The sequence below is a fragment of the Pyrus communis genome, chromosome 1, assembly GCF_963583255.1.
Source record: "Pyrus communis chromosome 1, drPyrComm1.1, whole genome shotgun sequence".
NCBI classification, from domain to species: Eukaryota; Viridiplantae; Streptophyta; class Magnoliopsida; order Rosales; family Rosaceae; genus Pyrus; species Pyrus communis.
Window position 1 is genome coordinate 13,108,752 of NC_084803.1, and position 27,750 is coordinate 13,136,501.

Genomic DNA, 27,750 nt, shown 5'->3' on the forward strand with positions numbered 1-27,750 from the left:
ATATATGTGCATCTTTGAGACTTCAAAAGTACTTCTTAACCTTTTTAGTCATGCGTCGTAAAAATTATTTACAATTGTCTCAGTCGTTTTGATATTTCTAAAAGAATCTCAAATTAATTCTTAAAATAATAATTTATCAACGTAACAGGTCGAATTCATAGATACATGTAGCCATATGCTCCACCTCCTTGCCAACAAGGCAACCACGCAGGATCGGCTAGCTGATTGGCAATCACCTTATCTCATGCATACATATCCTTTATTTACATTGGAACTCATGAGATTGTTCATAATATTCTAATTCTAGCTAGTAAGGCCTCGTAAATTGAATTCAAACACATGCAAATGCATATACATGTAAAACTAAAATTTCTATAGACTTCTGGCCTTTTTCAAATATTGGAAAGTATCAGTTGTTCCCATCGGAAATAATATTGACTACTGATTTGAACCTAGCACACTGTTTCATAAAATCGTACAATCTGCAATGAATGACATTATTTCATCATACATGCATACATTATAATTGGAACCACTTATTCTTTTTATTATGATATGAAGATCATCTAGAGAACAATTTATTCAATTTTGAGGACATATTGTCATCCAATCAATCAAACAAATTAAAAGTCCATCATGAGGATGTTAAAATAATAGTGTTGATTTGTTCGACACATATAATAACTAAATATTATTTTCCATTAAAATAAATGTCTCGAAATTGAATGAATTTTTCTAGAGATGATTGTTAGGTGATGATAAGAAAAAAAAAAAAGGGTTCGGCTTATAACACCTATACAGTGAAATATTTTCACGTCGTGGATAAGGAATGATTTCTTACATACAAGAAATCAAGTATTGTTCTATATTATATACCACCCCTGATGTTATCAACTAAATTGGTAAAATATATCATCAAGTCTTGCATTTTATTGAAAACTGAAAAATGATAAACAAACAAAATTTTAATTTCCAAAAATTGAATGATGACGTGGGTTCGAACCCCGTCAGTTACTAATCTAACATCTAATCTAACAAAATATATAATTTGACAAAAAAAAAATTGAAAAACAAAATAGTTTTCATACGGGTTCATATTATTAATTCATACAATAAATAAATAAACAAATAAATAGAAACCCTAGATTATTCATAAGCCGGGCCAAAATCAATTATCCTTGATGAGCTTGAAGTGGGCTTGATTCTAGGCCCAAAATAGAGGATAAAGCTGTTGGGCTGAATCCATCTCAAATCCCTATAAGTAAGTCTGTGGGTCCATTTTTGGCCTGGAAAGAAAAGCCATTTCCCATGGCTCCGCCGTCGGCTCTCACTCCTCTTCCAGTCCCACCGGAGCTCCACGTCACCAACCGCGAAACGCTCCTCAATTCACTTCGCCGCCACCTCTCTGAATCTTCCCGCCCCCTCTACGGCTTCGTTCTCCTCCAAGTAATCCACTTTCTGTTAATTTCGATTCAATAAATCTCATAAAAAAAATTAATAAACTTTGTTTTTGATCAACTTCTTGTTTCAGGGAGGCGAAGAGCAGAATCGCTATGACACTGATCACACCGAGCTCTTCAGGTACCCAATTGAAATAATTAATATTATTAATCAAGTTTCAAATTATTATTTATTTTCAGCTTAGCTTTCGGTTTTTGCGTTGCATGATTAAGTATTACTTGATTTAATGGAATCCCAGTATGTAAAATGGACATTTTGATTATCCAGTGTGATTAGATTTTAATATTAGAGATTAAAATGTTCCATTTAATTTAACTTGGTTTCGAAAGATCAATGCCTTTTTTTATTGATGGATGATTTGTTTGCTTATTTTCTGATTAGTGTTTGATTTTGTTACAGACAAGAGAGTTACTTTGCTTACTTGTTTGGCGTAAGAGAGCCTGGTTTCTATGGAGCTATAGTAAGTACATATATAGTTGTGACATTCGGGTTGTTCTCGAATGTGAATTTATCTTTGTTAGGTGTTTGTTTATGTAATGTTGAAGCTGAAATAGATAAGCTTTTGTGGGTCACACGTAATTTTTGTTCGGAACTGATCTTTTTGTTCCATTTTTCCCGAAGGACATTGCAACAGGGAAGGCTGTTCTCTTTGCTCCGAGATTGCCTGCTGAATATGCCGTTTGGTTGGGAGAGATAAAGCCTTTATCTTACTTCAAGGTGATTGTTAATTTTAATACATTCTCTGCCAACATATGATGCAGTCATTACTCGTCGTTAGCTCACATTTGTGTTGTTCATTTGCAGGAAAGATATATGGTTAGCACGGTACACTATACTGATGAGATCGCAACAGTTTTGCATGATGAATACAAGGGATCCGGTAAACCTGTATTGTTTCTCTTGCATGGGATCAACACTGATAGTGATCTATTCCCGAAACCCGCGGAGTTTCAGGTATACGCCCCGTTTCAAATAATACTTTCAGAATAAGACTTGCTACACAAGTTCATGGTTAGGATGGTTAAGATGGCTGGCCTTGGAGAGTGATAGGTGTTAGGTTGAATAGTTAAACAAATAAATAACAACAATATATGGTAATGACATGTTGCATTCTCCTTTTCAAACAAATTTTTCTATAATGCTTTACTGATAGCATACCCCACTTAGTGGGATAAGGCTTTGTTGTTGTTGTTGTTGTTGTTGTTGCTTGACTGATAGCATAACTACCTTGAAATAGGTATATATGTTTCCTTCAATAGTTTTGATGATGTTAAGGACTTGGTAACAAGCTTCATTGGTTTTATAAAGTAAACTTCATATTCTTTAAGTAGATTCTTAAATTTTAATATATTTTCTTAATCTTTGTATAGGGGATTGATAAGTTTGACACAGATTTGACTACCTTGCATCCAGTTTTGACTGAATGCCGTGTTATAAAATCAGATATGGAGCTTGCCCTTATCCAGTTTGCCAATGATATAAGTTCTGAAGCTCATGTGGAGGTAATCTTTTATGAAAATGTTCGATTGTAGAAATGTGTTTGATATATACATCATATATGTATTTTAATAAATAAACGTCCATTTAACACTTCTGCGTATCATCCTTGAAAGTATATCTGTGAGTACATGCCCTTTATGTACTTCTAATAGCAAGAAGCAGCTTAGGAGTTAGGAATGGATCAGTTAGTTCACTACCGCATGAACTTTGTGCACTTTGAAATCCTGATTCTGCCTCTTTCTCATCAGAATGTTTCAAAACTTGACTCTCTTTTTCTTAGTCATGTTTGCAATTTTCCATTTGACCAGGTCATGAGAAAAATTAGGGTAGGCATGTACGAGTATCAGCTGGAAAGTATGTTTCTTCACCACACCTACATGTATGGTGGCTGTAGACATTGCTCGTACACATGTATTTGTGCTACTGGTGATAATAGGTAGGCTTTTCATCATCAAAAGTTATTGTTTTTGTTTCCATGAGGTAGTCCCAATAATCCGGTTGGTTCCAGTAATTAACAGATCATTTTTATTTCATTATAGGATGTGAATATATTGATATTGAGGTTAAACCTCAACTGTAATATATTGCTAAAACATCTATTGTTTTGAAAAATACAGTGCTGTTCTCCATTATGGGCATGCAGCAGCTCCGAATGACAGGGTACACTATACTTCACTACTGAGTACTTTGTCAAAATTATGAACATTAGCTAAAACTCGTAACATCTTTTGTGCAGATCTTGGAAGATGGAGATTTGGCATTGCTTGATATGGGAGCTGAATACAACTTCTATGGTTCTGACATCACTTGTTCTTACCCAGTGAGTATGTGCATTTTGTTTGAAATTGTTCTTTTAGCTATGGTTGAGGTTCTCTGAACTGAAGGGTAATAAATAGAAGTAAGCAGGAGACTCTTCTTATGGTACTGTGGACAATGCCTATTTGTTTGAATTTTCCCTGAGGTTTTCTCAGAATTCTTTCAACTTTATCTGCAGGTGAACGGAAAGTTTACCCCTGACCAAGCACTTATATATAATGTAAGTGCATTAAGCGTTATTGTCGCATTTTTTGTTTCTATAATTTTTCTTCTTGCGCTTGGTTTTGGTGCACGAGTGTGCACACATGCATGATGTGTGTGCTTATGGCTCCTGACTGGTGTGTAGCGCCTGCTTTAGTTTACGCAACATTCATATTTCTGCGTCCAACGATTTATAGGATTTTCTAGTACATATTTACTTTTCGTGTCTAATTATCTTGCTTTTGCAGGCTGTCCTTGATGCTCACAATGCTGTCATATCCACAATGAAGCCTGGAGTAAGCTGGCTTGATATGCATAAGTATGACTAAAGTCAAATATGTTCTACGAAAAATATTTAGGCTTTTGCAAATATCATTTAAATTCTGATTCTCTTTGCCTCCTTATAATTTGCAGACTAGCAGAAAAGGTTATTCTTGAATCATTGAAGAGAGGGAGGATCCTAGTCGGGTAACAATCATTGTATCTCAATTGTATACTCTAGTGTTCCAATTATGTGCAAGTTTTCACTAGTTTCGGGAGGATAACTTTACATAAGTTGCTCATGGTTCTTGGTTCTAGGAATGTTGATGATATGATGGTCAAACGACTGGGTGCTGTTTTTATGCCTCATGGTCTTGGGCATTTGCTTGGTATTGACACTCATGATCCTGGTGGCTACCCAAAGGTTATTTTCAACAAGTTATTCTATACCTTTCTGGTTTATCTTTCAGAATTAATTTTTTAAATAATTTTGGCATTACTCCTTGGTGGAACTTGGGAACAACTGCATAATTTGCAGGGAACGGAGAGATCAAAAGAACCTGGATTGAAGTCTTTACGTACAACAAGAGAACTCCAAGAGGGAATGGTTAGTATCAAATTTTGCGTGATTGTTTTTCTTTCTTATTCCTTTTTCCCCATTAATATATAAATAATTAAATATCAAATCCTTTCACCGGTTTTCTGAATCTTTATTTTCTGAACCCTGGCGAAAATGAATTCTATTGCATTTGACGCTTTGTCTTGGTGGGTTGTTCTGTAGGTGATAACGGTAGAGCCTGGTTGCTACTTCATTGATGCTTTGTTGGTTCCAGCTATGGGAAACTCAAATACTGCCAAGTTCTTCAATCATGAAGCAGTTAGTAGGTTTAAAGGTTTTGGTGGAGTTCGAATTGAAAGTGATGTGGTACCCCATTTTCTGAACCCTATGATTCCTATGCTATGCCTAAAACTGTACATGCTGGCATGCTGCTGATCTCACTTCAGCCTTTGTGATTTCATGCATATCTTATTTTCTCTGTACTGGTGATATGTGCTTATACCCGGTTCGGTTCTGCATTTTGTAGCTTGTCACGGCTAACGGTTGTAAGAACATGACAAACGTTCCTCGGGAAATATCGGAGATTGAAGCAGTAATGGCAGGGGCGCCATGGCCACTTGATAAATGACTTTGATGTGCTCTCCATGAGCTTTGAATTCTGCTATTTATCACAGAAAGAAGAATAAGATGAAACAAAACAAAGCATCCTCTCTGAATATTGTTGTAAACTTTCACTATACATGTATGGTCGTTATTCCTCAACTCTTGTTTTGCCTTTTTTTTTTTTTCTTTTTTTTTTGGTCAAACGATAGATTTTGTAAGATTAGATGTTAGATTAGCCACCGACGGAGTTCGAAATCACGTCATCATGCGATGACTCAACACCTTTCCACCATTGTAGTAAAAGGTAGCTTGTTTGGCTTTGTCTTGCTTTTCAATATTTTCCCTCATTGAACGATACAAGAATTCCAAAGTAAAACAAACACTTCTAGAATGTATATATAATTTTCGCTATGGTAAATTTCTCCGTGATGTTTTAAAAATTTGCACTTTTGACAACTTTTGTACAATTTTGAATCAACTTATTAACAAAATGTTGATTATGTAGGGCACAACATCGGCATTGGAAGCTTCACACGAGCGCTGAAGCACTGATAGTTAAGTTGGTAGTTAGTAACTTGTTAAGGTAATAATCATTTAAAGAAAATCTTCATTGATCACCTTAAAATATTATCTATCATAAAATTAATTGTGAAGTGAATTCAAACAAATGTCGAGTTTGATAGTGTTGGCTTGCAATTAAGTATAGTAGGGCATTAAAGTGATTGTTGAGTCATGTGGGTGATTGATTCATTATCATCTCATATTGAGGTCAAATTAAGCACGTCATAAGCTCTTGTGTTAGTAGGGTAACTATGCCCCCTCCACAATAGGCGGGAGTAAAAAAAAATTCAAACAAATAATTAACACCGCATTAAGTTACTAACTGATTAAAGCACTTTTGTAGAACTTCAACTAAAAATAATCCATTGTTTTACCAAAACAAAAAAAAAACAAAAAAAAAATCCATTTAATTGACATGGTTGACTGTGTATTGGAACTATTGCCGACGTCGTTTCATCAGCATGGACCAAAGTCTCCGGCCACTTGAAGAGGAAAACGACCTCCAACTCCCACTTCGGTAATTTTGGAAACAAAAAATAAAAGCTCAAATCTGCAAGCCCATTAAGTACCCAAAAATCCCTCGCAAAACCCTAAATCCGCCTGTCAATGGGTCGCCGAAAGAACACCAACAACAGCAGCAGCAGCAACCAGGGCTCGGGGGCGGGCTTCGGCCACCCCGGCGAAGCCGTAAAAGACGTCCCCGAGAGCTCTAACCCCGACGAGTCCATGTGCGACCCCGAGCTCGACAAGGCCGTCGATGACTCCATGGGTGAGCCGGAGGTCTCATTCGTCGAAGCCGATGGCAAGACCAGCGCTGACTATTACTTCGACTCCTACTCTCACTTCGGTAAAGAAAAAAAGAAACAAACTTTCTTCGATTCTCTGTTTTTTGCTTCTGGGTTTTGGTTTGGATGGTCTGAAAACTTAGATAATGAGATTGGAAAAGGGGTTTTTTTTTTTTTTTTTTTTTTTAGTTTTCGTGATTGGGTTTTCGGTGTGGGTCGCAAGTTCCGAACTGGGTTGCATTTTGTTTTGGAAGTTAGACTTTTGTGCTGGTTTTCGTTTGATTGGGAGCGTGCTTTAAGGTGCAATGGAAGCAAGTAATAGAATGGTCTCGAATTGTTTGCGTTTTGTTTTGAACTCGGGTGTGGTTTTGTAAAGTTCGAACTTGGTCGGATTTTGTTTTCGAAGTTAGATATTGTGCTAGTTTAGTTGATTGGGAGTTTTGATTTTAAGTGCTAATGGCACCAAGTAATAGAGCGAGTCGCAAAATAACCATGCTTTGATTTGTTTTTTTAATATCTTGTTCAGTTTCGATGTTACTTGCTACGAAAGGCTTATCTTTGTGTTTTCCTTTGATTGCAGGTATTCATGAAGTAAGTGCATTGCGCTTGGATGCAAAACGGTTCTGTATTTCATTCTTGTAACCTTTTGCTGATACTGATTGGGTGCTCACTGACTATTGTTATGTTGCAGGAAATGTTGAAAGATTTAGTGAGGACTAAGACATATCAGAATGTTATCTATCAGAATAAGTTTCTAATAAAGGACAAGATTGTTCTTGACGTGGGAGCTGGGACTGGAATTTTGTCCCTCTTTTGTGCAAAAGCGGGCGCAAAGCATGTTTATGCGGTATGTTTTTCCTAATGAAAGTTTGTTAAAAATTCAATTTCTTGGAATGCATAGTATTTTCCTATTTTCCAATGTAGTTTGTTTATGTCTACTTAATATTATTGACTTAACAAATTATTTTACCCACAGGTTGAGTGCTCTGACATGGCTGACATGGCAAAAGAGATTGTTGAAACAAACGGATATTCTAATTGTAAAGTTTTTGAAGTTCATACCTGCATGTAGTTCTGTTCAATCTCTTGACATTGGTTTGACAAACTGAGTATTATGCTTACACATTCGTTATTTGATAAATGCAGTAATAACCGTTCTGAAGGGGAAGATTGAAGAAATTGAGCTTCCAGTCCCTAAAGTGGATATTATTATCTCAGAATGGATGGGATATTTTTTGTTGTTTGAGAATATGTTAAATACGGTCCTCTATGCTCGTGATAAATGGCTTGTAAGTAGTATTTACATTCCAAATTTGTTGTTTGTGGTATCTTGGTCAAGAATACCTAAACTTGATGCAAACTATCCATTCGGTTGGGTGGGCCATAGGTTCCTGTGACCCTTTTCAAGGGATAGTCATTGCAGTTGTAGTGTTCTAGGGTCCTATTAGTTAATTGCTAATTGCTGATTTTTGCATAGAAACTATGGAGCCATGGCATAACCTTTTGAATGTGTTCTGTCTTTTCTTCTTTTAGGTAGATGATGGAATTCTACTACCAGACAAAACGTCTCTCTTTTTGACAGCTATTGAGGATGCAGAATACAAAGAGGACAAGATAGAATGTAAGCCTTTTGAATTTTTGTGTGTGTCCGGTTTAGCATCTGTGGAGGCTCAAATTTTCTTTAGTGTCACACAAATGAACATGTAGCTTGCAGTGCATCTTGTTGATTTTTTTCTTCTTGCCCCTACTTTTCATGTTATTCCAGTTTGGAACAATGTTTATGGCTTTGACATGAGTTGCATCAAGAAGCAAGCCATGATGGAGCCCCTTGTGGACACCGTTGACCAAAACCAAATTGTTACAAACAGTCAGCTACTCAAGGTGGGAAACACATATCCTGTTTTCGCCCTGCTACACTACGTGAAGTAAGTCTTTGCCCCCTTTGTGCTGTCAATTGTTTCCACTAATTTTCTTCAGTTTCCTTCATTCAGACAATGGATATATCTAAGATGACTCCAGGAGATGCGTCCTTCACAGCCCCTTTCAAGCTTGTTGCTGAGCGTGATGATTTCATTCATGCTCTTGTAGCCTACTTTGATGTGTCATTTACGAAGTGTCATAAATTGATGGGCTTTTCCACAGGTCAATAATTTTGTGCCTTACCTCTTATTTTTATTCATTTGTGGATCAAAGTTTGATAAGGCCATTTATAGCAACATAGAAATGGAAAAGAATAGATTTCTCATAGGTTTCCAGCGTTTTCTACAGCATTCATTCTTATCCATTTAGTAAATTTGTTTTAATTTCCTCAGTGTGGTGTTCCGCAACTCAATTTTTTCAGTTAACTACTGTATGGTGTATACAACCTGCTTCTCCGTAGGTAATCATATCTTTTCTGACAAAGTGAAATGTAATGCAGGGCCAAGATCACGGTCTACTCACTGGAAGCAAACAGTCCTGTACCTGGAAGATGTGCTAACAGTATGTCAAGGAGAGTCAATTGTCGGAAGCATGACTGTGGCGCAAAACAAAAAGAATCCCCGTGATATTGACATAGTGCTCAAGTATTCGTTAAATGGCCGACGATGCACAGTCTCAAGGGTTCAATGCTACAAAATGCGCTAAGTTGCGCTTTGGTATTGCTCCATCAAGAAAGCAATCCATAATTGCAACAAACTCAGTGTTGTGGATTGTTGCCTCTCGTTAGACGTGTGCTAGGAGGCAGCATTGTAGCCTATGTACTTCGAATTATTCATTTCTTAAAATTGTAATGTCAAAATTTTGGTGCTAAAAGGTTTTGAATTGATCTATTTTACTTGATGTCTTGCAATTCTATAAATCTCATCTGTTCTTACTTCTTTCTTTAAGATTTTTCATTCGCATAAACACGAAAACTCGAGCAATGTAGCAGAAATTGATACAATTGCAATGAAAAACAACGTAGTGTAAAACCTCAAGCAAATGTCTTCCAACTTTTGATCAAAATTTCTACCTAAAATGTCATAAGCATATTGATACAATTAACAAAAACCTGATTACTCTCTACTACAATTCCTATAACTCTCTTGAGTTTGTGTTCTAAAGCTCTCCCTTGTTGCCCTTTGTACTCTTCTCTGAAGCCGTCTTTTTCACTCGCCGCCATGTTTGCCGTAACCAGTTAGAGACTTTGTTTGCATGCTTCTTTAGTGTCTCTCTGGTCTTCACAATTCCGGTGGTGATCTTCTGTTTCAAGTCATTCTTTGCACTCTCTTTTTCTCTCATGATTTTTCCCTGTTGAGTGAAAATTTTTAAATGTTGATAGAAACAATACGATTTTGGTTGGAGAATTTTTGAAGTTAAAATTCTGTAATTACCAAATTTGAGGGTAACCGAGTCTCATCATCGTCATCATCATCTTCATCATCAGCATCTTTGCCACCAAAATTATTCATGTTCATCAAATCATCTCTTGAGTACATCTTCATGCCTGGGGCTCCTGGCATACCCTGAAGAATGGTAAAGCAGAATATAGCTCAAAAGTTCAGCACCACTAGAATGGTATGAAGTTTCTCAGCGATGTAAGGACAATTACCTCCATAGATTTCATCATCCTTTCCATTTCAGCTTCTTTCTCCGACTTGGCCACGAAAGCTTCCCCAGGAATCCTATTCTGGAACACACAAGAAAATATCATGGGTATCAAAGTAAAGTGTCTTGATCGTGGAACAAGTTGTGCAAAGTGAAACATCTAGAATGCTATCCTACGTAACATAATGATACTAGAGACCTCAATAATAGTGGTAGAGACTAGAGATTAACATGTATGCGAGGCAGCAGCCACAAATCTCCATGTCAATCTTACTAGGGTCTCAAATTTTGTAGGTTATGGAATAAAAAGATACCATCGGTGGTCACGTATGAGTGTAAAAACAAATTTCAAGGCCAGCATCTTTTGTTTGCTTCAAAAACCTAATTTGCATACCTTTAATAGCATGATCCTTGCACACGCATTGCGCAAAGAATGAAGTGAATCGAATATCAAGTCAAAGAAAGCAGTTAACCTTAGGAACTGGGGGAGGCTTGGTACTGCATGCTTTAGTGAGGTCTTTGCATAGATAATTCACCAATGAACCAAGGTCAGGCTTGGATGTATATAGATATTCTGCAACATCTGTATCAGAATACCCCAAAACCTGCAATATTCCACATTCGCACTTAGTTTAATTGTAACAGTCTAACAGATTAACTTCATCTCAATATGTAATGATCACTTGTTATTCTATTAAGAAATCATTCGACAGTCGTCGACTTCCTCGGTCAACCAAAAGGAAAAGGCAGCGAATCTAACTAGATCGGCTTCGAGGAACAATTGTATTAGGAAGCAAATTTACCCAGAAAACCTCACCTCCTGGCAAGCTCGCTCGATTGTCTTGCATTCGGAATTACATTGTCCTTCAGAACCTTGATCCACCAACTGAAAAGTAACAAATGATCTAGCAGGTGAGGACAATGAACAACAAAGTGTCTATACAACAATACCCGACTGAAGTTTGTACAACTGCATCGACATTGTCATACTTGCGCTATACACCCGCAGAGAAACAAATGTTCTCCTTCATGAAACTAAAGCAATAATTTCTCTGATGAAAACACCGTATCAAGTAAAAGCACAGAAAACACCAATTCATACCTCCAAAGCAAGATCCAAAAACATCAAACGGCTCTAAAACCGAAATCAAACCCAAAACAATTGCTATTCATACCTCCAACTTATCTCCTTTCTCAACTATATCAATCTGCAAAATCCAATCGGCTTCCTGCTTCTTCAAATTACAGACATTCTCCGAAATCTCAATAATCTGATACTCCGAGATCTATCGCCAAAAAAAACAAACTACCCTCAATCAAATTCAACACAAGGAACAAAACCCACTAATCGAAATCTCAAACAAAAGCACTTGGAAATCTCAATACCTTCTTTGGGGCGATCTCAGCTCGCTTCTTCTCGACTTGTTGGTGCAGCTGAGATGCGAGTTTCTCGCAGACTTGGCATTTGATGAAAGGAATGTCTTCCTTCCTGGCGCCGGCCGCCGGCTTCTTAGCACACTCCGAGAATGGCACGGACGCTAACACCGCCAACAACACTGAGATAGCTACTAGAATTTGCTTCAGCTTCGCCATAACTCTCTCTCTTCTTTCTCTCTCTTTAGAATTTGAACAAGAACGCAGAGTTTGAATCGAACAGTGAGGAGGGCAGTTAAGTTGGTGGATCGTTATGAGGATTTTTCACCAGAAAAGAAACGATCTTGATTGTTTATATTTTGGCAGGTTCAATCTTTCGTTTTGTCAGTACAACGATGTAGTCGTGAAATCGATTTGCTTGGCTGCTTACGTGTTTCTCAGCATCTGATTGGCTAGCCAGAGTACCGTATGTGGTGGTTCCACTTTTCAACCAATAGAGTACGAGACGACACGTCCATGGTCGTCTTGAGAAGGAAAAATTGTTCGAGGTGACAGGAACGAGAAATTTTTAGTTGTAACGGGAACAACGTGTTTTTATGTAAGTGGTGAAAATTTTTAATTTTTAAGTTATTAACCTTTTAACACACATAACTCACCATTTATATAAAGACACGTAATGTACCACTTTGTGTGACGGTCACATTGACAAATCTCTCGACGGGAACAACAACTCATCATTATGAGTAGCATATCACGTGTTTTTATATAAGTGGTGAAAAATTATATTTTTTAAGTTATTAACTTTTTAACACTTATATCCCACTATTTATATAGTAACACATGGTATACCACCTCGTGTTCTAATTACATTCAAAAATCTATCCTTGAAGAGGAAGGAAAAAACAAAGCGTATCTACAGGCCTTGAAATTCAAAAATCGTCATTTATTCCTTAAAATCCAATACATTCTCGACTTTGGTTTGTTTTTGTGTATTTCATTAAATAATTGTTAAGTTTAAGCTAATATTTTGTTAATGCTCTCTGAAACTTGATTTTAATCTTACTTTATCTACTAAAACTCAAAAGCCGATGCTTTATTTCTTAAAACTCAAAGTTCACTCTAGATTGTTTTGTTTCAAATTTGATATTAAATAGATTTGAGTTTCAAGGGCAAAGTGGGAATGAAATCAAGTTTTAGAGAATGTAACTAAAAATAAGCCTTCTAAAAATGTAATTTTTAATCCACATCAACATATTTGATGTTTTTCGAACGGAAATAATAAAAACAAGGCAATGTGAACGAACTTTGAGTTTTAAGAGGTAAAATAAGATCAAAATCAAAGTACACTATGACACGCCCCGACCCCGATATTCCCCGAATACCAGGATAGGCACGTGCTGGTCGACACCCGAGGGTGACGAAAGCCATTTATTGAGTGTAAATACTGAAAACAAAGGATAAATAAGGTTTATAAATATAAAAGAATAATGAATATGCAAATAAGGACCGTGTTCAGAGCACACCTCTAATCTAGAACACTAGAAGAAAATAATATAAAATTGAATGAAACAAAGGAGTGGGTCCTGCACCGAGAGGACTCGAAGATGCCGATGCGGAAGTGCCTGGACGTCGGGATTGTATGCCTCGATTCTAAGTCCTGAAGGGGGCGCAAAACAAACATGAGTGGACCAACGTTGACCGTTGACCGGGTCCCGGGTCAACAGGTCAAACAGGTCTAGGCTTGGATCCGGATTGGGTTAAAGGGTTTGAACTTGGGTTGGATCCGGGTTTGGGCCTAAGGGTTTGGGTCTAATGGGTTTAGGGTTAACGGGCCGAAGGCCTTAAAGGAAACGGCCCAAAGGCCATTAAATTAACAAAACAAAATAAAATAAATAAAAAGGTTGGGTTGGGCTGCCCAGGGTTTTGGGCTTGGCAGGAAAGGCCCAAAGGCCTTGGGTTTTGGTGGTTCGCCGGATTTCCAAGGAAGGAGAAGGCCGGATTTCGGCCGGAGAATACCCAAGCTCCGTTGGAGCTCAAAACTCAACCAAAACATGTCATTCAATATACCAAATTGAAGCCTCGAAGGTAAGGAATCGAAATATACCCTTGGTTCCGTCATCGTGGCCGGAGTTGGCCGGAAAACAGCCTGGAAGCAACGGGGGTCCGCCGGAAACTGGGTAAGATTCAAATGAGTATAACTTCTTCAATACTCAATGAAATTGGGTGAAACAAAAAGGAAAGTTGTAGTACTCAGCGAGACGAAGAGATTGATACCTTGCACGCTGGTCAACTCGCCTTGGTTTGCCCGGAAATTGCCTCGAAAGGGGCGGTGCTCGCCGGAAAACTGGGGAAATGTCTCCGAGGTGGTTTCTTCATGGTTTGACGTCCAAAACACAACCACGGGGTCAGAACATAACTATAGGTGTGGGCATGGGTGTGTGTGTGTGTGTGTGTGTGTGTGTGTGTGGGTGTGTTCTGCTCGGAGGGAGGGAGAGAGGTCGGGGGAAATGAGAGAACTGAGAGAGAAGAAAGAGATGAGAGGCTCGGGGGGACATAATCAAGGGGTGGGCCCCTTGGGCTCACCGATTAAGACTCAAAAACAATTTTAAAAAGGAAAGTATCCCCAAACTTAGTGAAAATACAAAAATATCCATTTTCTTACGTAAATTTCGGGACGGGTTGTTACACACTAGGCGTAACTAAAAATAAGAAGAAGAAAAAAGTAGTAGTTTTTGAGTGTGTAAATGGATTTGTATCTAATTATCCTTTTTTTTTGTCAAATAATATACCTTATTATCTAATTATCTAACTAATAATATATATTAAGTAAAAAGAGTGTTAACTATGTCGTTCACTCATTTTACAATAATTGAATTAGTAATACTACAAAATAATGTACCAATTACATTGAATTCTTGTATAAACAACATGGATGGTTGATAATTTTTATTTTTTAATAGTGGATAAATTAGGAGCTAACTTAGAAGAGATTTTGAATCACTTTTAAAAAGAAGCACTTGAAAAGTTTTTGTAAAATCACTTATCTTTATTGAGAATTATATAAAAACGGTTTTGGAACTAATTCATAATAAAAATACAAATGAATTTTAAAATAAGTATATAACGATTTATTCTTCTCAAATGCACTTTAAAATGCTTCTAATACTCAAAAATATTTTCACTAAAACGCTCTGACTTATTTAAAATACACTTTCAAATGAGGTGCTTTTCAATCATTTACCCCTTAAACCCTAGACCGTTGGATAGAATTAGGGTTGTTCTTCAGCTCATCCCCTTCTCTATCACATTCCTCGCCGAAACACAAATTGGTCGCATTTCAGCATTCAACCATGGCTCTCGCTTTCATTGGCTCCACAAATTCTCCAGATACGCCAAACATGAAAACTCTAATCGGCAAAAACGACGACCTCAAGCTAATCCAATCAATCCAAAACCTTTTATCCGAAATTGACAAGCAAAACCCCAAATTATCTGTCTTTATTGAGGAATTCTACGAATTGATGCAAGCCCGAGTCGACCCGCATCTCGAATCCATCGGGGTCTACGCCGCATTGATCTTTCGGAGACGGAATCATCCGAAAGACGACCCTTTGGATCGAGTGTCAGCCGCAGAGGACTTAGTTCAGCTGCTGTCGACGTGCTCTGCTTCTTGCGGTTCTTCAAAGAGTGTCGCGCTGCTCGCTCCGGTGGTTCGCGAAGTGTACAATGTGTCTGTTGATTTGTTCAAGAGGGATTTGTCGTTGAAGAGAGACAAGAAAGTGATGAGAAAGGTTAGGGATTTTGTGGGAACGATTCTTGGTTATATTAGTTTGTGTTCTTGTGAGGATTCGGGTGAGAGTGATGGGTTGATTGGATTGAATCTGATTACGCCTTTTTCGGGATTAATTCGTGTTTGGATGAACTCAAATGAGGGGTTGGAATCTTTCTTGCCTTTAGTGAGCAATGACATTTTTGGAGGGCTTAGGGAGAATGTGATGTGAATTACTTGGCTGGAGTTGTTATTGCAGAGGTGTTTTTGTTGAAACTCTGCTTGGATTTCGAAGTCGGGACTTCGTGGAAGGAGTAGGAGAAGGAGTTAAGCACTTGGGCTATTGGCTCCATTGCCATGTTTCGGAACTGTTATCTTTTCGGTTAGTGTTTTAACTTTTGTCTTAATTAGAGTAACATGACATAGTTAGTTTTACTTAAGGCTTGATTTCTGCATAAACTTAAATGGCTGAGGTTTTGCACCGAAAATGTTAAGGGAAGACATTAAGATTAAGTGTTTCTTATTGTTATCGTATACAAACTTTTTAATGTGGCTGCTTTGCTGGTTTTCTGGCTGTCATTTGAATTTGTATGCTCCTTCTGTTGCGTTGATTTCAAAAGGTGAAATTCTGTCATAAGTAGCGTAAGTCACTGCGTGTCTTGTGCTAACATTCTTATATGTATGTCCACAGATGTCCTTTTGAGGATGCTGCTGGAGGAGACTTTGCCTGTTACCTCCCTATTGGTTAGTATTTCTCCTCCCTGTTTGAGAGTTTTCAATCCGTTGATGCGATCTTAAAACTGAAGAGGATAACAAGTTAAGTTTTATATGCAGAGTTCTGAAGATGAAGTTTTGTTGAGAAAAGTGTTGTATGATGCCATTGTATTAGTTGAGTATTTGTTCCTCAACCCTGACCCTGAGAGAGTGATTCACGTACCTGCTGAGCTCATGAAAAGTATTGCCATGGAAAGATTGATCGTTGCTCAAGAAGCAGGTGGAATATTTTAGGTATGTAAGGAACAATTACATTTCATCTTCTTGTTTAGTTGTAATGAAACCCTTTCGGAAAATCTCACTACTGGCTTTCTTCAGGGAGAACGGGGATCAGAGGAGAGCCGTCTCTTATGTAAACGCATTTTCTGGTTCAAAGTTACCTTCTCAAATAATTAAATGGGCAAAGAAACAGATTTATGTGGATGATGGTGCAATCAGATCAATGGGAACTTCGCCTAAAGCTCTTATAAGTAAGTGATTATACTTGCTTCCCCCTTGTGGTGAATCAATTTTGCAGGTTTTTATTAAAACTCTCTCTAATATTGATCTAATTATCTAGAATGGCTTCTTAACCTTGAGGATCGAGGCTTAAAATTATTTGGTGATAGCATTGTGAAGTTTCGTATCAATCCGGCTCTTGATATATCCAAATCAGACTCCTTGCAACCAGCAGCTTCTAAGTTGGATGGCAAGAAAGTGGATGATGAACTTTTTTACATAGATAACAAGGGAGAAGATGAACACAACGATGAGGAAGATGAAAAGGTGAACAGATCCACGAATGCTGCATTTGTGGATGCTGCACATACAATGACATCGTCGGAGAAAAGGGGAAGAAAACGAAAGGGGAAAAACGCTGAGAAGAAAGAGAAGATAAAATTGGTTAAGTATGACCTTCATCAGAATTCCGACTCAACTGGTGGGAGGCCCTCACTTATGAACAACGATAGCATAAACAGTGGGAGTGAAGCTGAGAATCCACATTCCGACGAGGATACAGAATGAGAAGAGCAGTAATGTCATTGCTTGGGAGATCCATGAAAATGAACGCATACTATCGTAGGGTAACGCTGTACCATACCGTACCAATTTTTTTGTTATTTTAGTAGCCATTAAATAGGGCATGTCGCATTTTTGGTGTAACTTATTTTTCTTGATGGGACATATTACATTTGTTGTGCAACAGTGAGGAATGTAGACATCTTGGTGAAGCATAAAATTTTGGTGCTACTTTGGACAGTCGGAGACTCGAAAATGTCTTCTTGTTCCTTGAGATCGAGTCGTTTATTCTGGTTCCAAGTTTGGGAATTCCGGTGGAATGAAGGGGAAATTCGATCGGAGGTCAAACTGCCATGGAAGTGTAATTAGCCCTTTGTTGAGGATTTAACCAGTCAAAATAATCAGGGTAAAAACAATTAACGTAATTAGTGGTAAAAAATAAAGACCATCAAAGATTGCATATCATACGATGGTACCATGTGGCTTTCCAACTTCACATAGCATAGACGCCGAGCAGCTGCAGTTTTATACTGCTTGTTTCTGACTCCCCGTTCGGTCTACACGACCCAGGATTTCCACTTGTAGAGGTCCTGCACTTTATTCTTTTACACAGGTGAAGTAGGGACGTGCTTGGATGTGCCCCTGCTATCAACTTCACGAACAAGGCAACTCATTCTCTAGACAGGGTACTGCTTGCTTGAATTATATCTGATTCTGGAACTTCAGAAGAACGACGAACCTCCTGTTGAGATGCATAGCATAATCATCACTTGGCCTACCATGCGGGTGCTCTGCATACAAAGAATTCAAGTATCAAAGCACGAGCACATTTACCTAAACTCATCTACGGATCATACGTGATTAATAAAGAGACAGAAATAGTTTATAACATAGTTGCACAAAAATGTTGAGAACCTCAAGGACTCTGCCATGTCATTAACAGAAGCACAAGATCATCAGGAGAATCAAAGCAGCTCTCAACAGCAAGAACTATTGTGACGTTCTGAAGAAATACGACTGAATAACAGCATTCAGATTCATAATTTATTCTTCCAAAAAATTATAAGATTCTAGAAACAAGGGTAATAGAAATGCGCTCAACGAAAACCATCTACAGACCTTGTGGCAAGAAGAATTTGATATGATATATGCAAATGTGGAGCATGAAAGCAGCCGCTTCAGGACAAACAGGACTTTGAAAGAGGCATCTGCTCATTTTGTTCAACAGAGAAAAAAATTTAATCAGGAACCACAATTTTTTGAGTTGTATAATTATGATATGAAAAAAGAAGCAAATAATATGTCGAGAAGAAGTACTCTGATAAGATTAGGGCGGAGTTCCTTTGGTATGAAACTGTGGCTCAGTTCGTAACGAGGAAAGTGTTTAGAATTCACTGTGGGTGAACCCCTATCCAGACCACAGAGCGTCTAATGCCATATCACCAGAAGTCCTTACAGGAGCAAGTTCCATTCTTAAAATGATGAAACCGCCTGATGTCACGAACAACTATTTCCCGATTTGTGACATCGGAGACAAGCTTCATAACGTCATGGCAGTCTCCACAGATGCGTAGATTTTTAAAGATCCGAATAGTTTTTGGATGACTGGTACTTAGAAGGGCAAAACCAAGAGCCAACCTTTCACTGTGATATTGGAGACGTTCCTTTTTTTCTCTTTCAGTGATTCTATGAAGCACGTCTTCTGTTTCCGGTATATAACCTAATGAATTTAGCTTTTCTCCTAGTTCCTCCAATTTCAAATGAATATCCCCAATTCTTGGATGCGTACCATCTTGAGAGACAAAAATGTTGACTTGACCATCAACCTCAACCCAGCTACAACCAGGTTCTTTTTTAACACCCTGACTCTGCATTAATTTCCTGACTTTGCTAACATCGTCCCACCTGCCCTTGACTGCAAAGATATTAGATAGCAAGATATATGTTGAATCCATCTCAGGTTTAAGCTCAAAAAGCCTTCTTGCTGCTGTTTCACCAAATTCAACATTTCCATGCATCTTACAAGCCCCAAGAACAGTCTCCCAAATAATAGCATATGGTGTTAGTTCCTTTGTCTCGATAAAGGTTTCAATCTTATTAAACTTTCCAGCCCTGCCGAGAATATCAACCATACAAGCATAATGCTCAATTGTAGGAGTGATCCCGAAAACATTGCTCAGTGAGTCGAAGTGCTTTTTCCCTTCTTCGACTAGACCCAGGTGGCTGCATGCAGAAAGAACACCAATGAAGGTGATCTCATTTGGTATGGCACCTTCATCCAACATTGTCGAAAAGGCTTCAAGAGCCTTCTCTCCTTGCCCATATTGGGAATATCCACACACCATAATATTCCATGACACTGTATCTCGTGAAACCAAGCCCTCAAAGATATCCTCAGCATCACTTATGCACCCACATTTTGCATACATATCAACAAGAGCACTAGTAACAAACAAATCTTCCAGATGCCCACTCTTAATTACCATTGAGTGGAGCTGCCGCCCATTTTCCAGCATAGCTGTGCGGGAGCAAGCACTCAAACAGCCAGCGATGCTGAACTCGTTTGGCTTCACGCCTTCTTCTTGCATCTTATTGAAGCAAGCAACAGATTCCTCTGCTTTATCAGTTTGGGCATAACCAGTAATGATGACTGTCCAAGTGAAGAGGTCTCGATTACTCAATCTATTGAAAGCTTTCACAGCATCTTCCACGAACCTGCCTTTGGCATACATGTCAATGAGAGCTGTCCCAACAAAGTCATTATCATCGAGGTTAGTTTTGATAATATGGGAATGTATTTGTTTTCCAAGGCCCACGTCCAAGAGGCTAGAGCAAGACCTTAAAACACTAATGAATGAGTACATGTTGGGCTTCAAACCTTCGACAAGCATTTGGTGGAAGACTCTTGGCCCTAGGTCAGATAATTCATAATTGTGTGCTCCAGATAAAAGGGCATTCCATGAAATCAAATCAGGGTTTGTCATTGCCTCAAAAACCTGAGCACCATCAAGCAAACACCCGCTTTTCATATACATTGTGATTAGAGCATTGCTGACTGAAATATCAGCTTCACAACCATATTTCCATGAAAAAGCATGGATACTTTCACCAAAATGAAGGTCTCCGAGATCAGTGGCAGCACTAATGATACTAGAAAGGGTAAATTTATTTGGTGAGATGCCTGTACTTATCATTTCACGAAATAGCTGAGGCACTTCTTGCGATTGCCCTTGTTGATCAAGGCATGAGATAATTGCACTCCAGGCCACTACATCAGGATTTTCAATCATCCTGAATGCTTTTACCGCATCAACTGCCATCCCACACTTTGAATACATATCAACAAGACTGCAACCCAAGAATTCATCTATCTGAAACCCAATTTTGACAACTAGAGAATGCAAAAACTGACCTCCGCTCAAATTTCCTGAGTTTGCACAACCTTTGAGGACAGTGGACAAGGTGGACTTGCTCAACCTCATTTCTGATTCAGTCATTCTGCAGAACAATGCCAAAGCTTTTTTTCCGTCACCTTCCTGAGCATACCCATTCAGCAGTGCATTCCATGATACCACATCCTGCTCAGGCATACAAAATAACACTCTATCTGCAAGTTCCATATCACCACATTTTGCATAAAGACCGACTAGAGCAGAACCAACAAAAGCATCCGATAACAACCCCAGTTTCACTGCTTCAGCATGCAACTGTTTCCCAAAGCCTAAATCGGAGCACAAAGAACATGCTTTCAACCCAGTTGCCAATGCAAAGTCATTTGCTTTTGTACCATCTTTCTTCATCTCACAGAACAATTTAACAGCGTCAACACCGGAACCTTCGACTACAAACCCCTGAATTAAAGAAGTCCACGACACAACGTCTCTTTCAGGCATCACATCAAGCACTTTGCGTGCATACCCGGAGTCCCCACACTTTGCATAAACATTAACCAATGAAACCCACAAATGCGAATCCGGATCAATCCCTTCTTTTATCACCTGTCCATGAATAGCCTTCCCCTCATTCAAAGACCTTAGCGAAACACAGGTACGAAGCATCCCAGAATAATGCATAAGCCTCTTTTTGGTATCGAAAACTAGAGGCGTGGTTTTCACATTGCTTCCTACAATTTCCTGGTCAGGTGAATAGCCATTATCTAATCTTACTTGACGAAGCTGAGTCTCAGAGTTTGGGGCACTTTCGAGACACGAATCACTGATGAGATTCGAGTCAATCACATCCAAAGCAGCACAAGACAAAGGCTTTAATTGAAGCGATAGCGACCTGGAAACTGGACTAAGCTTGTTCTGCAATCGAAGCGAGGGATTTTGGGAAATTGGCAACAAGAGCCTCCGGAAAGCAGGTGACATTCCAACACCAATTAAGCCACATTCCATCTATTTCAAACAGTTTTTAATCATCAAATACATCAAACAAAAATAATAATATCATACCAAAATGAAGGAACTCAAAAAGAAAAGGCAACACATACACGAAAATATCACACAATTAAAAAAATTCAAGCTTTCAGAAATAAAAAAGTTAAAAATTGAAGCTTTTCACTTACAGGTGCAACCAAGACGGTAACGGATGAACGCCGGCAACGGTGGTTGCCGACTCTCGCAGCAGCAGCCGGTGCTCCCTCTCTTTCTCTCTCCTGGGTAGGGTAAGGGTAGGGTATGGGTTTTACTTGAAGTCTTAAACCCACGACTGTTCTCGCGGGATTTTCGGTGGTCTGTTTCTTATTGTCTGGATAAAGATGAAGTGGTGAGCTACGATGTCGTTTCTTTACGGAATGGGTGCAAAATGCAGCGGTATCGTCTTGACACCGTTAGATGAAATCCAACGGTTGTAAGTTCGATAAACAGGCTTATCGTAGAAACGGCTACAGTAACCCAAATTACAAATGACCAACCCGACGGGAATAGGATCCGCTTTTTGGGGGGTGGTTTCGGAGGATCAATCAAATGTATCCGTCTATCGTATATCGTGTGGTTATAAATCATTATAAATTTAAATTTTAAAATTGAATATAATAGTACATAATAAAAATTGACCACACGATATACGATGAACGGATACAATTAATTGATCTCTTAGATTCCCACAAAGAATATTCGAAGAGGATCCTAATCTGAAGCGGACGTTGCCGGGCCCACAAATAAGACCCGATAAAGAAAAAGACTTGGAATCGCAGCAATGCAAAACCCAACTATAGAAAAAACTTTTTTTTTTTTTTGAAATAATAACTATAAAATTACTCGTTTAATTCTTTTAAAATAACTAAAACCGTTTTTTTTTTAAATGTTTTTGAATTTCAAAAGTACTTGAATTTAGCATGCAAAAATGAACACCTGTAACTATTCGAGTCACAAGGCACAAGCCAAAAGCCAACCGAACTCAATTAGGTATGAAAGATTGGATACTTTGCTTGAATAATGAGTGAGAGAGAGAGAGAGAGAGAGAGAGAGAGAGAGAGAGGGGGGGGGAGAGATTGTGTGAATGAATGGGAAGAGTTGTCCCCCCTTTGTTATTGATTTCTCGTCATCATGAATAAATGTCAATCCAATTTGTTTGAGTGACTACAAAAGAATGAATGAAAGTCTCCTTCCTACTATTTAATAACACATTTGATTATACTTAATAATATATATATGACATCCACATATTCTTCTTCCCCGTCTGTATCTACACCATCCTCTCCCCTCTCCCTCCGGACGCTTCATCTTCGTCTACCCTTTTCCTTCTTAAACAACGAAAATTTTAACAAAAGAACCAAAAAATCGAAGCAGATTTCGAATCCCAACATCCCTTTGCACTGTTTCCAGTTTTCTGCCTGTCTTCCGACATTGTCATAGGCCAAGTGAAACACGGGTCTTTATCGGTTTTAGTTTCAGGCCCATGCTTTCTGGGGAGAGAAGCTCCGGGGAGATGCAAGACGGGCTGAGCGGGCTCCTAGGGCTGTCGCTGAAATGGCATGGCCGGTACAGGCCATACCCCATGAAGAAGTACTCCATTGGTATCAACATTGCGTGTGGCTGCTCCTCTGTCACCATGGATCCACAAGCCTGGACCTACATTAACAACCCCATCCATCCTCTATTGAACACGCTCTTCCAGTTATTTTCACAACTATATGCACGTCTACCGATGAACGTGTAAAAACATGCCAAACAAAAAAAAGTGGACGTACCTCTACTAAGGCACTATATCTCCTGTCCAACTTTGAGGTCATGTGGAGAGCCTCCGAATGGAAGGGAGAGCTATCCCCAACAAATATAAGCGTGCGACACCTTAGAGATTTTAACCCTTCGGTTATGTCAGGTCTCCTGCAAGTAGGGAAAACAAAGTTAGAGCACAGCAAAATATATTGCACTCATCTCTGCCGAGGGAGAGCAAGATAGCAACTCCAGCACCATTTACCGATTAATTGCATGAAGAAATCTCCAAACATTTAAGCTCTGCCTCTCTTCCAGCAACTGAAGAAGAAACTTTCCGAGTGAATCGAACAGATAAAACCATTTGAAAATCCAACACTTAAAAAAACATAACAAACAAGAAGAAGGACAATCGAATTGCTATTGAGGTAAAAGAAATTTCAATAAGCTGAAGCACTGACTTTTCTGCATGCTTGAACTATATCCGACTCTGGAACTTCAACACTACCACGAACCTCCTGTCGAGATACATAACATACTCATCACTAAATCTAGCAAATATAGTACATGTGAAAGAGAACCGATACATTGTCAGAACACAGCAGTACCTTACTGAAGTATCGCTGAAGCAAACACTCTTTTAGCAAACCACACATGCCATAGAAATAAAGCATATTCGACATCACCTACAGATTACGACTAATCATAGGTAAAATATTTGAAATTAATCATTTACTATAAACATAACAGCTACGTTTAGAAAAAGGAACCTTATTATAAAACCATTCTGTCCAAGAGGGCGCTTTGCATAAAGGGGATACAAGTATTAATCCAAGGACACGCTCCCTATATTTCATCTACGATACAAACCCAGATCAGTGAACTGAGATAGAATTTTTTTAAATATAGTTGCAAACGGTTTAAGGAACTTACAGCAAATAGGGAAAGGATATAAGCACCCGCTGTCACCCCCATGCACATAACTGCACCAAGCCTGCACAAAGAGATTTTAGTGCAATAAGAGAAAACAACATTAAAACATGATTAGCAAAAAAGGAAACACGCTTCTACACCATTTGAATGTTGGAAGCAACAGCAAGGAGTTTCAAACACTCACAACTTGAAAATCAATTAAAATAAAGACTCAGTGTTGGTCGTTACCCAAAAAAATTGAGAACCTCAAGGATCTGATCTGCCAAGTCATCAACTGAAGGCACAGGATCCTCTGGACAAACTGAAGCAGCTCCTAACTGCAAGAACTCTTGTGAGAGTTCCAAAGAGAAACTATGTGAATAATGGCTTTCAGTTACATAAAGTATTTTCATAAAAGTTATATGATTTGATAAACAGATATAATAATAAAAATCCACTTGAAGCGAAACCATTTACAGACCTCATGGCCAGGAGGACTGATATGATATATGCAGAAATTGTGGAGCAGCAAAGAAGCCGCTTCCGGACAAAAGAATAACCCTTGGAAACAAGACACATCTGCTCAATTTGACAAAATAAACAGAAAAGTTAGGAATATATAGTCTAATTATGTCAAGAAGAAGCTAATAAACATAAATATATTTGAGCGCTTTGATGTCCATTGAGGAAATAATGTCTTAAGATTTTATCAGGAATAGCAAAGGGTAAATCTCAGATTGTCATTTCAAACAATGTAAATGGAACCAGGACAATAGACTCTATCACACTTACGATTTAGAGCTAAATCAGGATAAGTGATAAGTGCAGGCTTCTCTTGGTCTCCATACACGATAACGGACACTGAACCACAGCCAGTTCGAATAAAATGTTCCTGAGGATGAAAAATCATGATAAATGAGGTTGAAGATTAACAACTAAACTTAATTGTCAAATAAAACATCAAAAAGCTGCAAATCGAACTATTTTACTACCATGCTATTCTAAATATGATAAAGCTAAAACATATAGCCATTTTCTCGAGATATCTACTGTGTTTTATCTATAATCAAAGAGGGAAAAAAAACCCAGGAATCCAGGTGTTCCAGATAATTTTATTCCGTAAAGAGCTTCCCATGTGCACTTATACTTTTTCAAGGAACTCAAAACTCACCTGCTTCATCTTTGACATAACTTTGCTAAAAAAAAGATGAAACAAATAAGTGGTTCTGGGTATCAATCATTTAAATCTTTTGAAAAAGGAAGGAAAGAAAGTGGTGACAGTTAAAAAGAGAAGCATGGAATCAAATATATTAAAGAAGAAAATGACTTTAAACTAATCAGAAACCGATTAAAAAAATAGGATACAGATGACTTGTTAAAGGAACAGCTAGACTCGTTGATAGAGTTGAGAAGTAAGACAAAGGAAGGTATAACTTTGGTTTCGTCAATATAGGATAACAGACATTGAATAAACCCCAGAGATGGACTCATCGAAGCAACCCGCTTCTTGCCAACAAAGAACGTCACATAAGAAGCAAGGAATCGAGAAACCGAAAAAGAAAAAACCATACAAAACAGAACAGCAAAAAAGTGAATGAGAAAAGATAAAACCCCGCATCACTGAGTTGACGCTGAATTCCAAAGAAATCAACAAAAGGGTCTAAATCAATAATCTGTACACTAATGATCCAATTTTATCCCAAACATTTATCTTTTCGCATAAAAGTTCGAAACTCGAACAATACCACGATGAGATTAAAATAAAGAGAGAATGGAAAAGATAAGAAACTTCACCATTACAACAAACCAGGTGAGATTGCAAATGCAGCAAGAAGATGTTAAATATACACGAAAAACGAAAATTGAAATCAAGCAAATACGTCACGCGCAGATCTAGAATTACCATTTCTACATCACCAGCATCCCAAAATTTAATTTTTCGCAAAACCGATATGTAGAAACATCCCAAAATTTAATTGTTCTAGTGTTCTTTTCACTGAATCAAGACAAATAAGTCGTCGCTGTCACATGCCACAGGCCCGCAGAGGACTTGCGGCAAGGGAACAACAAAGAACCCAGAATACAAAATTTACAAAAATGCAGCTTTCCAGTCCATCTTCCCCCGTTTTCTCGACAACCAAACAGCAAATAACTCCAAAAATTCAACGGATTCCAAAACCAATTTTCCAGAATCCGAACCCAAGATGCAAAATACAGAAAATTCAAAATTTTTCAAAAGATTAAACTGAAAAATCTTGACACAATGCCAAACAGCTCCATCAATTACCCCAACCTCTCATCACGCAAACCCAAAACCAAAAACAAAAGGGTAATAAAAAGGGATAGAAAAATTCAAACTTTGAAGTAAAAAGCTCGAACCTTTCCACCGAGATAGATCTTCTCCATATCGAGGGAGACGGCGTCGTTTGATTCAGCCATGAATTGCACTCTGCGCGTCTCCCAAACAGCCCCTTCTCTCTCCTCCTCTGAGTTTCTCTCTCCTTTCCTTCAAGAAATCGTAGGCCTCTGGCTTCGCTGTGGCTTTATATACAATGCGACTCCTCTCTCTCTCTCTCTCTCCCTCTCTCCCTCTAAACCGAAAAAAATAACCTGCGGTTAACCACCACCGACGCTTGCAACTCCCAATCCGTCCTAACGGAATTTTCAAGCCGTTAATTTTTTTTTACCCGCTGTCAAATTCTGGCGGGTGTCTCGATACGGCGCCGTTAGCGTTAACTTTCTCGCTGCTATTTACCGTAATTAGATGCTCGTTTTACGGATCCCGATTTACAGTTTCATTTTCTTTTACCCGAAGGGGAAATGACAGTGGCATTCCTCCTTACCTTATCATTGTGTGTTTGACTAGAAGCGTTTGTTGTCTAGTGACGTGGAGACCTGTCGTTGGGCGAGCTTTGGTGTGGGTCCCATGTGAGCCATATCCCTTTTACTTTTTATTCTGTATAAAAATAATTTTGACAGATCGGCCATACATAACATAGAAATCACATTTCGAAACAATGGACAATTGTCTAGAGCGGTGCTGTAGTGAAACTGATTACAAAAAAGAGGAAATTGGCCACATTAAAATTACCTTATGGGGGGGTCTTTATTAATTTTTTATTCGATTTTTTTTTTTTTATTTCATTCAATTTGACGATCAAAAATTAAGAAGAAATTCGAGACATAAAAATATGTGTACATATTCATTACCGAAAAAATAAAGTGTTATATGGTTTTGGGGGACTTTGAAGTTACAGTTGCTTTGCCTTTCATCTGACTCCATGATTAATCATGCCACCTTAATCATGATTACGATGGAATAACTCTTTTTATCACATTTATTGCATGGTGGGTTGCCCTTTTTCGATGATTTTTTTTAGAGAAAATAGGTTTTTTTTTTTTTTTTTTTAAATTTATCTGTTAATTACAACCTCACACACGTGTATAAAT

General features: G+C 38.3%; 6 protein-coding genes across 7 annotated transcripts; 3 read left to right on the plus strand and 3 right to left on the minus strand.

Moving 5' to 3' along the window:
• The first annotated feature begins 1,302 nt into the window (after positions 1–1,302).
• LOC137731651 (uncharacterized) lies at positions 1,303–5,560 on the plus strand. Its single transcript, XM_068470830.1, has 16 exons — positions 1,303–1,446; positions 1,532–1,581; positions 1,861–1,921; positions 2,083–2,178; positions 2,266–2,415; positions 2,832–2,963; positions 3,270–3,397; positions 3,579–3,621; positions 3,698–3,781; positions 3,956–3,997; positions 4,227–4,297; positions 4,393–4,446; positions 4,558–4,663; positions 4,778–4,846; positions 5,021–5,164; positions 5,325–5,560. The coding sequence occupies exons 1-16, from the start codon at positions 1,309–1,311 to the stop codon at positions 5,424–5,426; spliced, it is 1,470 nt and encodes a 489-aa protein (XP_068326931.1). The 5' UTR covers positions 1,303–1,308; the 3' UTR covers positions 5,427–5,560.
• A 910-nt stretch (positions 5,561–6,470) lies between these two features.
• On the plus strand, positions 6,471–9,567 carry LOC137731660 (probable protein arginine N-methyltransferase 1.2). The gene is made up of 9 exons (XM_068470843.1): positions 6,471–6,809; positions 7,328–7,338; positions 7,439–7,594; positions 7,724–7,787; positions 7,894–8,036; positions 8,281–8,368; positions 8,513–8,628; positions 8,739–8,889; positions 9,167–9,567. Exons 1-9 carry the CDS (start codon positions 6,569–6,571, stop codon positions 9,370–9,372), a joined length of 1,176 nt encoding a protein of 391 aa, XP_068326944.1. The 5' UTR covers positions 6,471–6,568; the 3' UTR covers positions 9,373–9,567.
• A 10-nt stretch (positions 9,568–9,577) lies between these two features.
• On the minus strand, positions 9,578–12,076 carry LOC137731670 (uncharacterized). Its single transcript, XM_068470855.1, has 7 exons — positions 11,701–12,076; positions 11,490–11,600; positions 11,132–11,200; positions 10,788–10,919; positions 10,319–10,396; positions 10,101–10,232; positions 9,578–10,017 (listed from the first exon to the last, which is right to left on the minus strand). Exons 1-7 carry the CDS (start codon positions 11,905–11,907, stop codon positions 9,826–9,828), a joined length of 921 nt encoding a protein of 306 aa, XP_068326956.1. The 5' UTR covers positions 11,908–12,076; the 3' UTR covers positions 9,578–9,825.
• Positions 12,077–14,976: 2,900 nt separating this feature from the next.
• On the plus strand, positions 14,977–17,236 carry LOC137717195 (uncharacterized). Its single transcript, XM_068456494.1, has 4 exons — positions 14,977–15,839; positions 16,149–16,201; positions 16,292–16,701; positions 16,791–17,236. Exons 3-4 carry the CDS (start codon positions 16,509–16,511, stop codon positions 17,234–17,236), a joined length of 639 nt encoding a protein of 212 aa, XP_068312595.1. The 5' UTR covers positions 14,977–15,839; positions 16,149–16,201; positions 16,292–16,508.
• Positions 16,717–21,962, minus strand: LOC137717179 (putative pentatricopeptide repeat-containing protein At3g23330). Of its 2 annotated transcripts, XM_068456483.1 has the most exons (6): positions 21,798–21,962; positions 18,548–21,627; positions 18,350–18,438; positions 18,146–18,247; positions 17,699–18,021; positions 16,718–17,578 (listed from the first exon to the last, which is right to left on the minus strand). In XM_068456483.1, the coding sequence occupies exon 2, from the start codon at positions 21,625–21,627 to the stop codon at positions 18,670–18,672; it is 2,958 nt and encodes a 985-aa protein (XP_068312584.1). In that variant the 5' UTR covers positions 21,798–21,962; the 3' UTR covers positions 16,718–17,578; positions 17,699–18,021; positions 18,146–18,247; positions 18,350–18,438; positions 18,548–18,669. The 2 variants fall into 2 exon arrangements, with proteins under 2 accessions (XP_068312589.1, XP_068312584.1); XM_068456488.1 differs by lacking the exon at positions 18,146–18,247 and having other exon boundaries at positions 16,717–17,578.
• A 743-nt stretch (positions 21,963–22,705) lies between these two features.
• On the minus strand, positions 22,706–26,846 carry LOC137744353 (protein NDL1-like). The gene is made up of 11 exons (XM_068484188.1): positions 26,680–26,846; positions 25,093–25,192; positions 24,782–24,879; positions 24,550–24,638; positions 24,322–24,382; positions 24,159–24,245; positions 23,997–24,074; positions 23,850–23,906; positions 23,654–23,709; positions 23,424–23,559; positions 22,706–23,304 (listed from the first exon to the last, which is right to left on the minus strand). Exons 1-11 carry the CDS (start codon positions 26,737–26,739, stop codon positions 23,083–23,085), a joined length of 1,044 nt encoding a protein of 347 aa, XP_068340289.1. The 5' UTR covers positions 26,740–26,846; the 3' UTR covers positions 22,706–23,082.
• Positions 26,847–27,750: the final 904 nt, after the last annotated feature.

Bases quoted from the DNA above. Each gene is read 5' to 3' on its own strand.
- LOC137731651 (XM_068470830.1), top strand. From the start codon at position 1,309: ATGGCTCCGCCGTCGGCTCTCACTCCTCTTCCAGTCCCACCGGAGCTC. The intron at 1,447-1,531 runs GTAATCCACTTT...TTCTTGTTTCAG, and splicing joins ACGGCTTCGTTCTCCTCCAA to GGAGGCGAAGAGCAGAATCG. The intron at 1,582-1,860 runs GTACCCAATTGA...ATTTTGTTACAG, and splicing joins GATCACACCGAGCTCTTCAG to ACAAGAGAGTTACTTTGCTT.
- LOC137731660 (XM_068470843.1), top strand. From the start codon at position 6,569: ATGGGTCGCCGAAAGAACACCAACAACAGCAGCAGCAGCAACCAGGGC. The intron at 7,788-7,893 runs GTAAAGTTTTTG...TGATAAATGCAG, and splicing joins AACAAACGGATATTCTAATT to TAATAACCGTTCTGAAGGGG. The intron at 8,890-9,166 runs GTCAATAATTTT...AATGTAATGCAG, and splicing joins ATTGATGGGCTTTTCCACAG to GGCCAAGATCACGGTCTACT.
- LOC137731670 (XM_068470855.1), bottom strand. From the start codon at position 11,907: ATGGCGAAGCTGAAGCAAATTCTAGTAGCTATCTCAGTGTTGTTGGCG. The intron at 11,201-11,489 runs GTATGAATAGCA...GTTACTTTTCAG, and splicing joins AGAAAGGAGATAAGTTGGAG to TTGGTGGATCAAGGTTCTGA. The intron at 10,018-10,100 runs GTAATTACAGAA...TTCACTCAACAG, and splicing joins CTCGGTTACCCTCAAATTTG to GGAAAAATCATGAGAGAAAA.
- LOC137717195 (XM_068456494.1), top strand. From the start codon at position 16,509: ATGAAACCCTTTCGGAAAATCTCACTACTGGCTTTCTTCAGGGAGAAC. The intron at 16,702-16,790 runs GTAAGTGATTAT...CTAATTATCTAG, and splicing joins TTCGCCTAAAGCTCTTATAA to AATGGCTTCTTAACCTTGAG.
- LOC137717179 (XM_068456488.1), bottom strand. From the start codon at position 21,627: ATGGAATGTGGCTTAATTGGTGTTGGAATGTCACCTGCTTTCCGGAGG.
- LOC137744353 (XM_068484188.1), bottom strand. From the start codon at position 26,739: ATGGCTGAATCAAACGACGCCGTCTCCCTCGATATGGAGAAGATCTAT. The intron at 24,383-24,549 runs GTAACGACCAAC...CTCTTTGTGCAG, and splicing joins GAGGTTCTCAATTTTTTTGG to GCTTGGTGCAGTTATGTGCA. The intron at 23,305-23,423 runs GTACGTCCACTT...TTGTTAATGTAG, and splicing joins GATATAGTGCCTTAGTAGAG to GTCCAGGCTTGTGGATCCAT.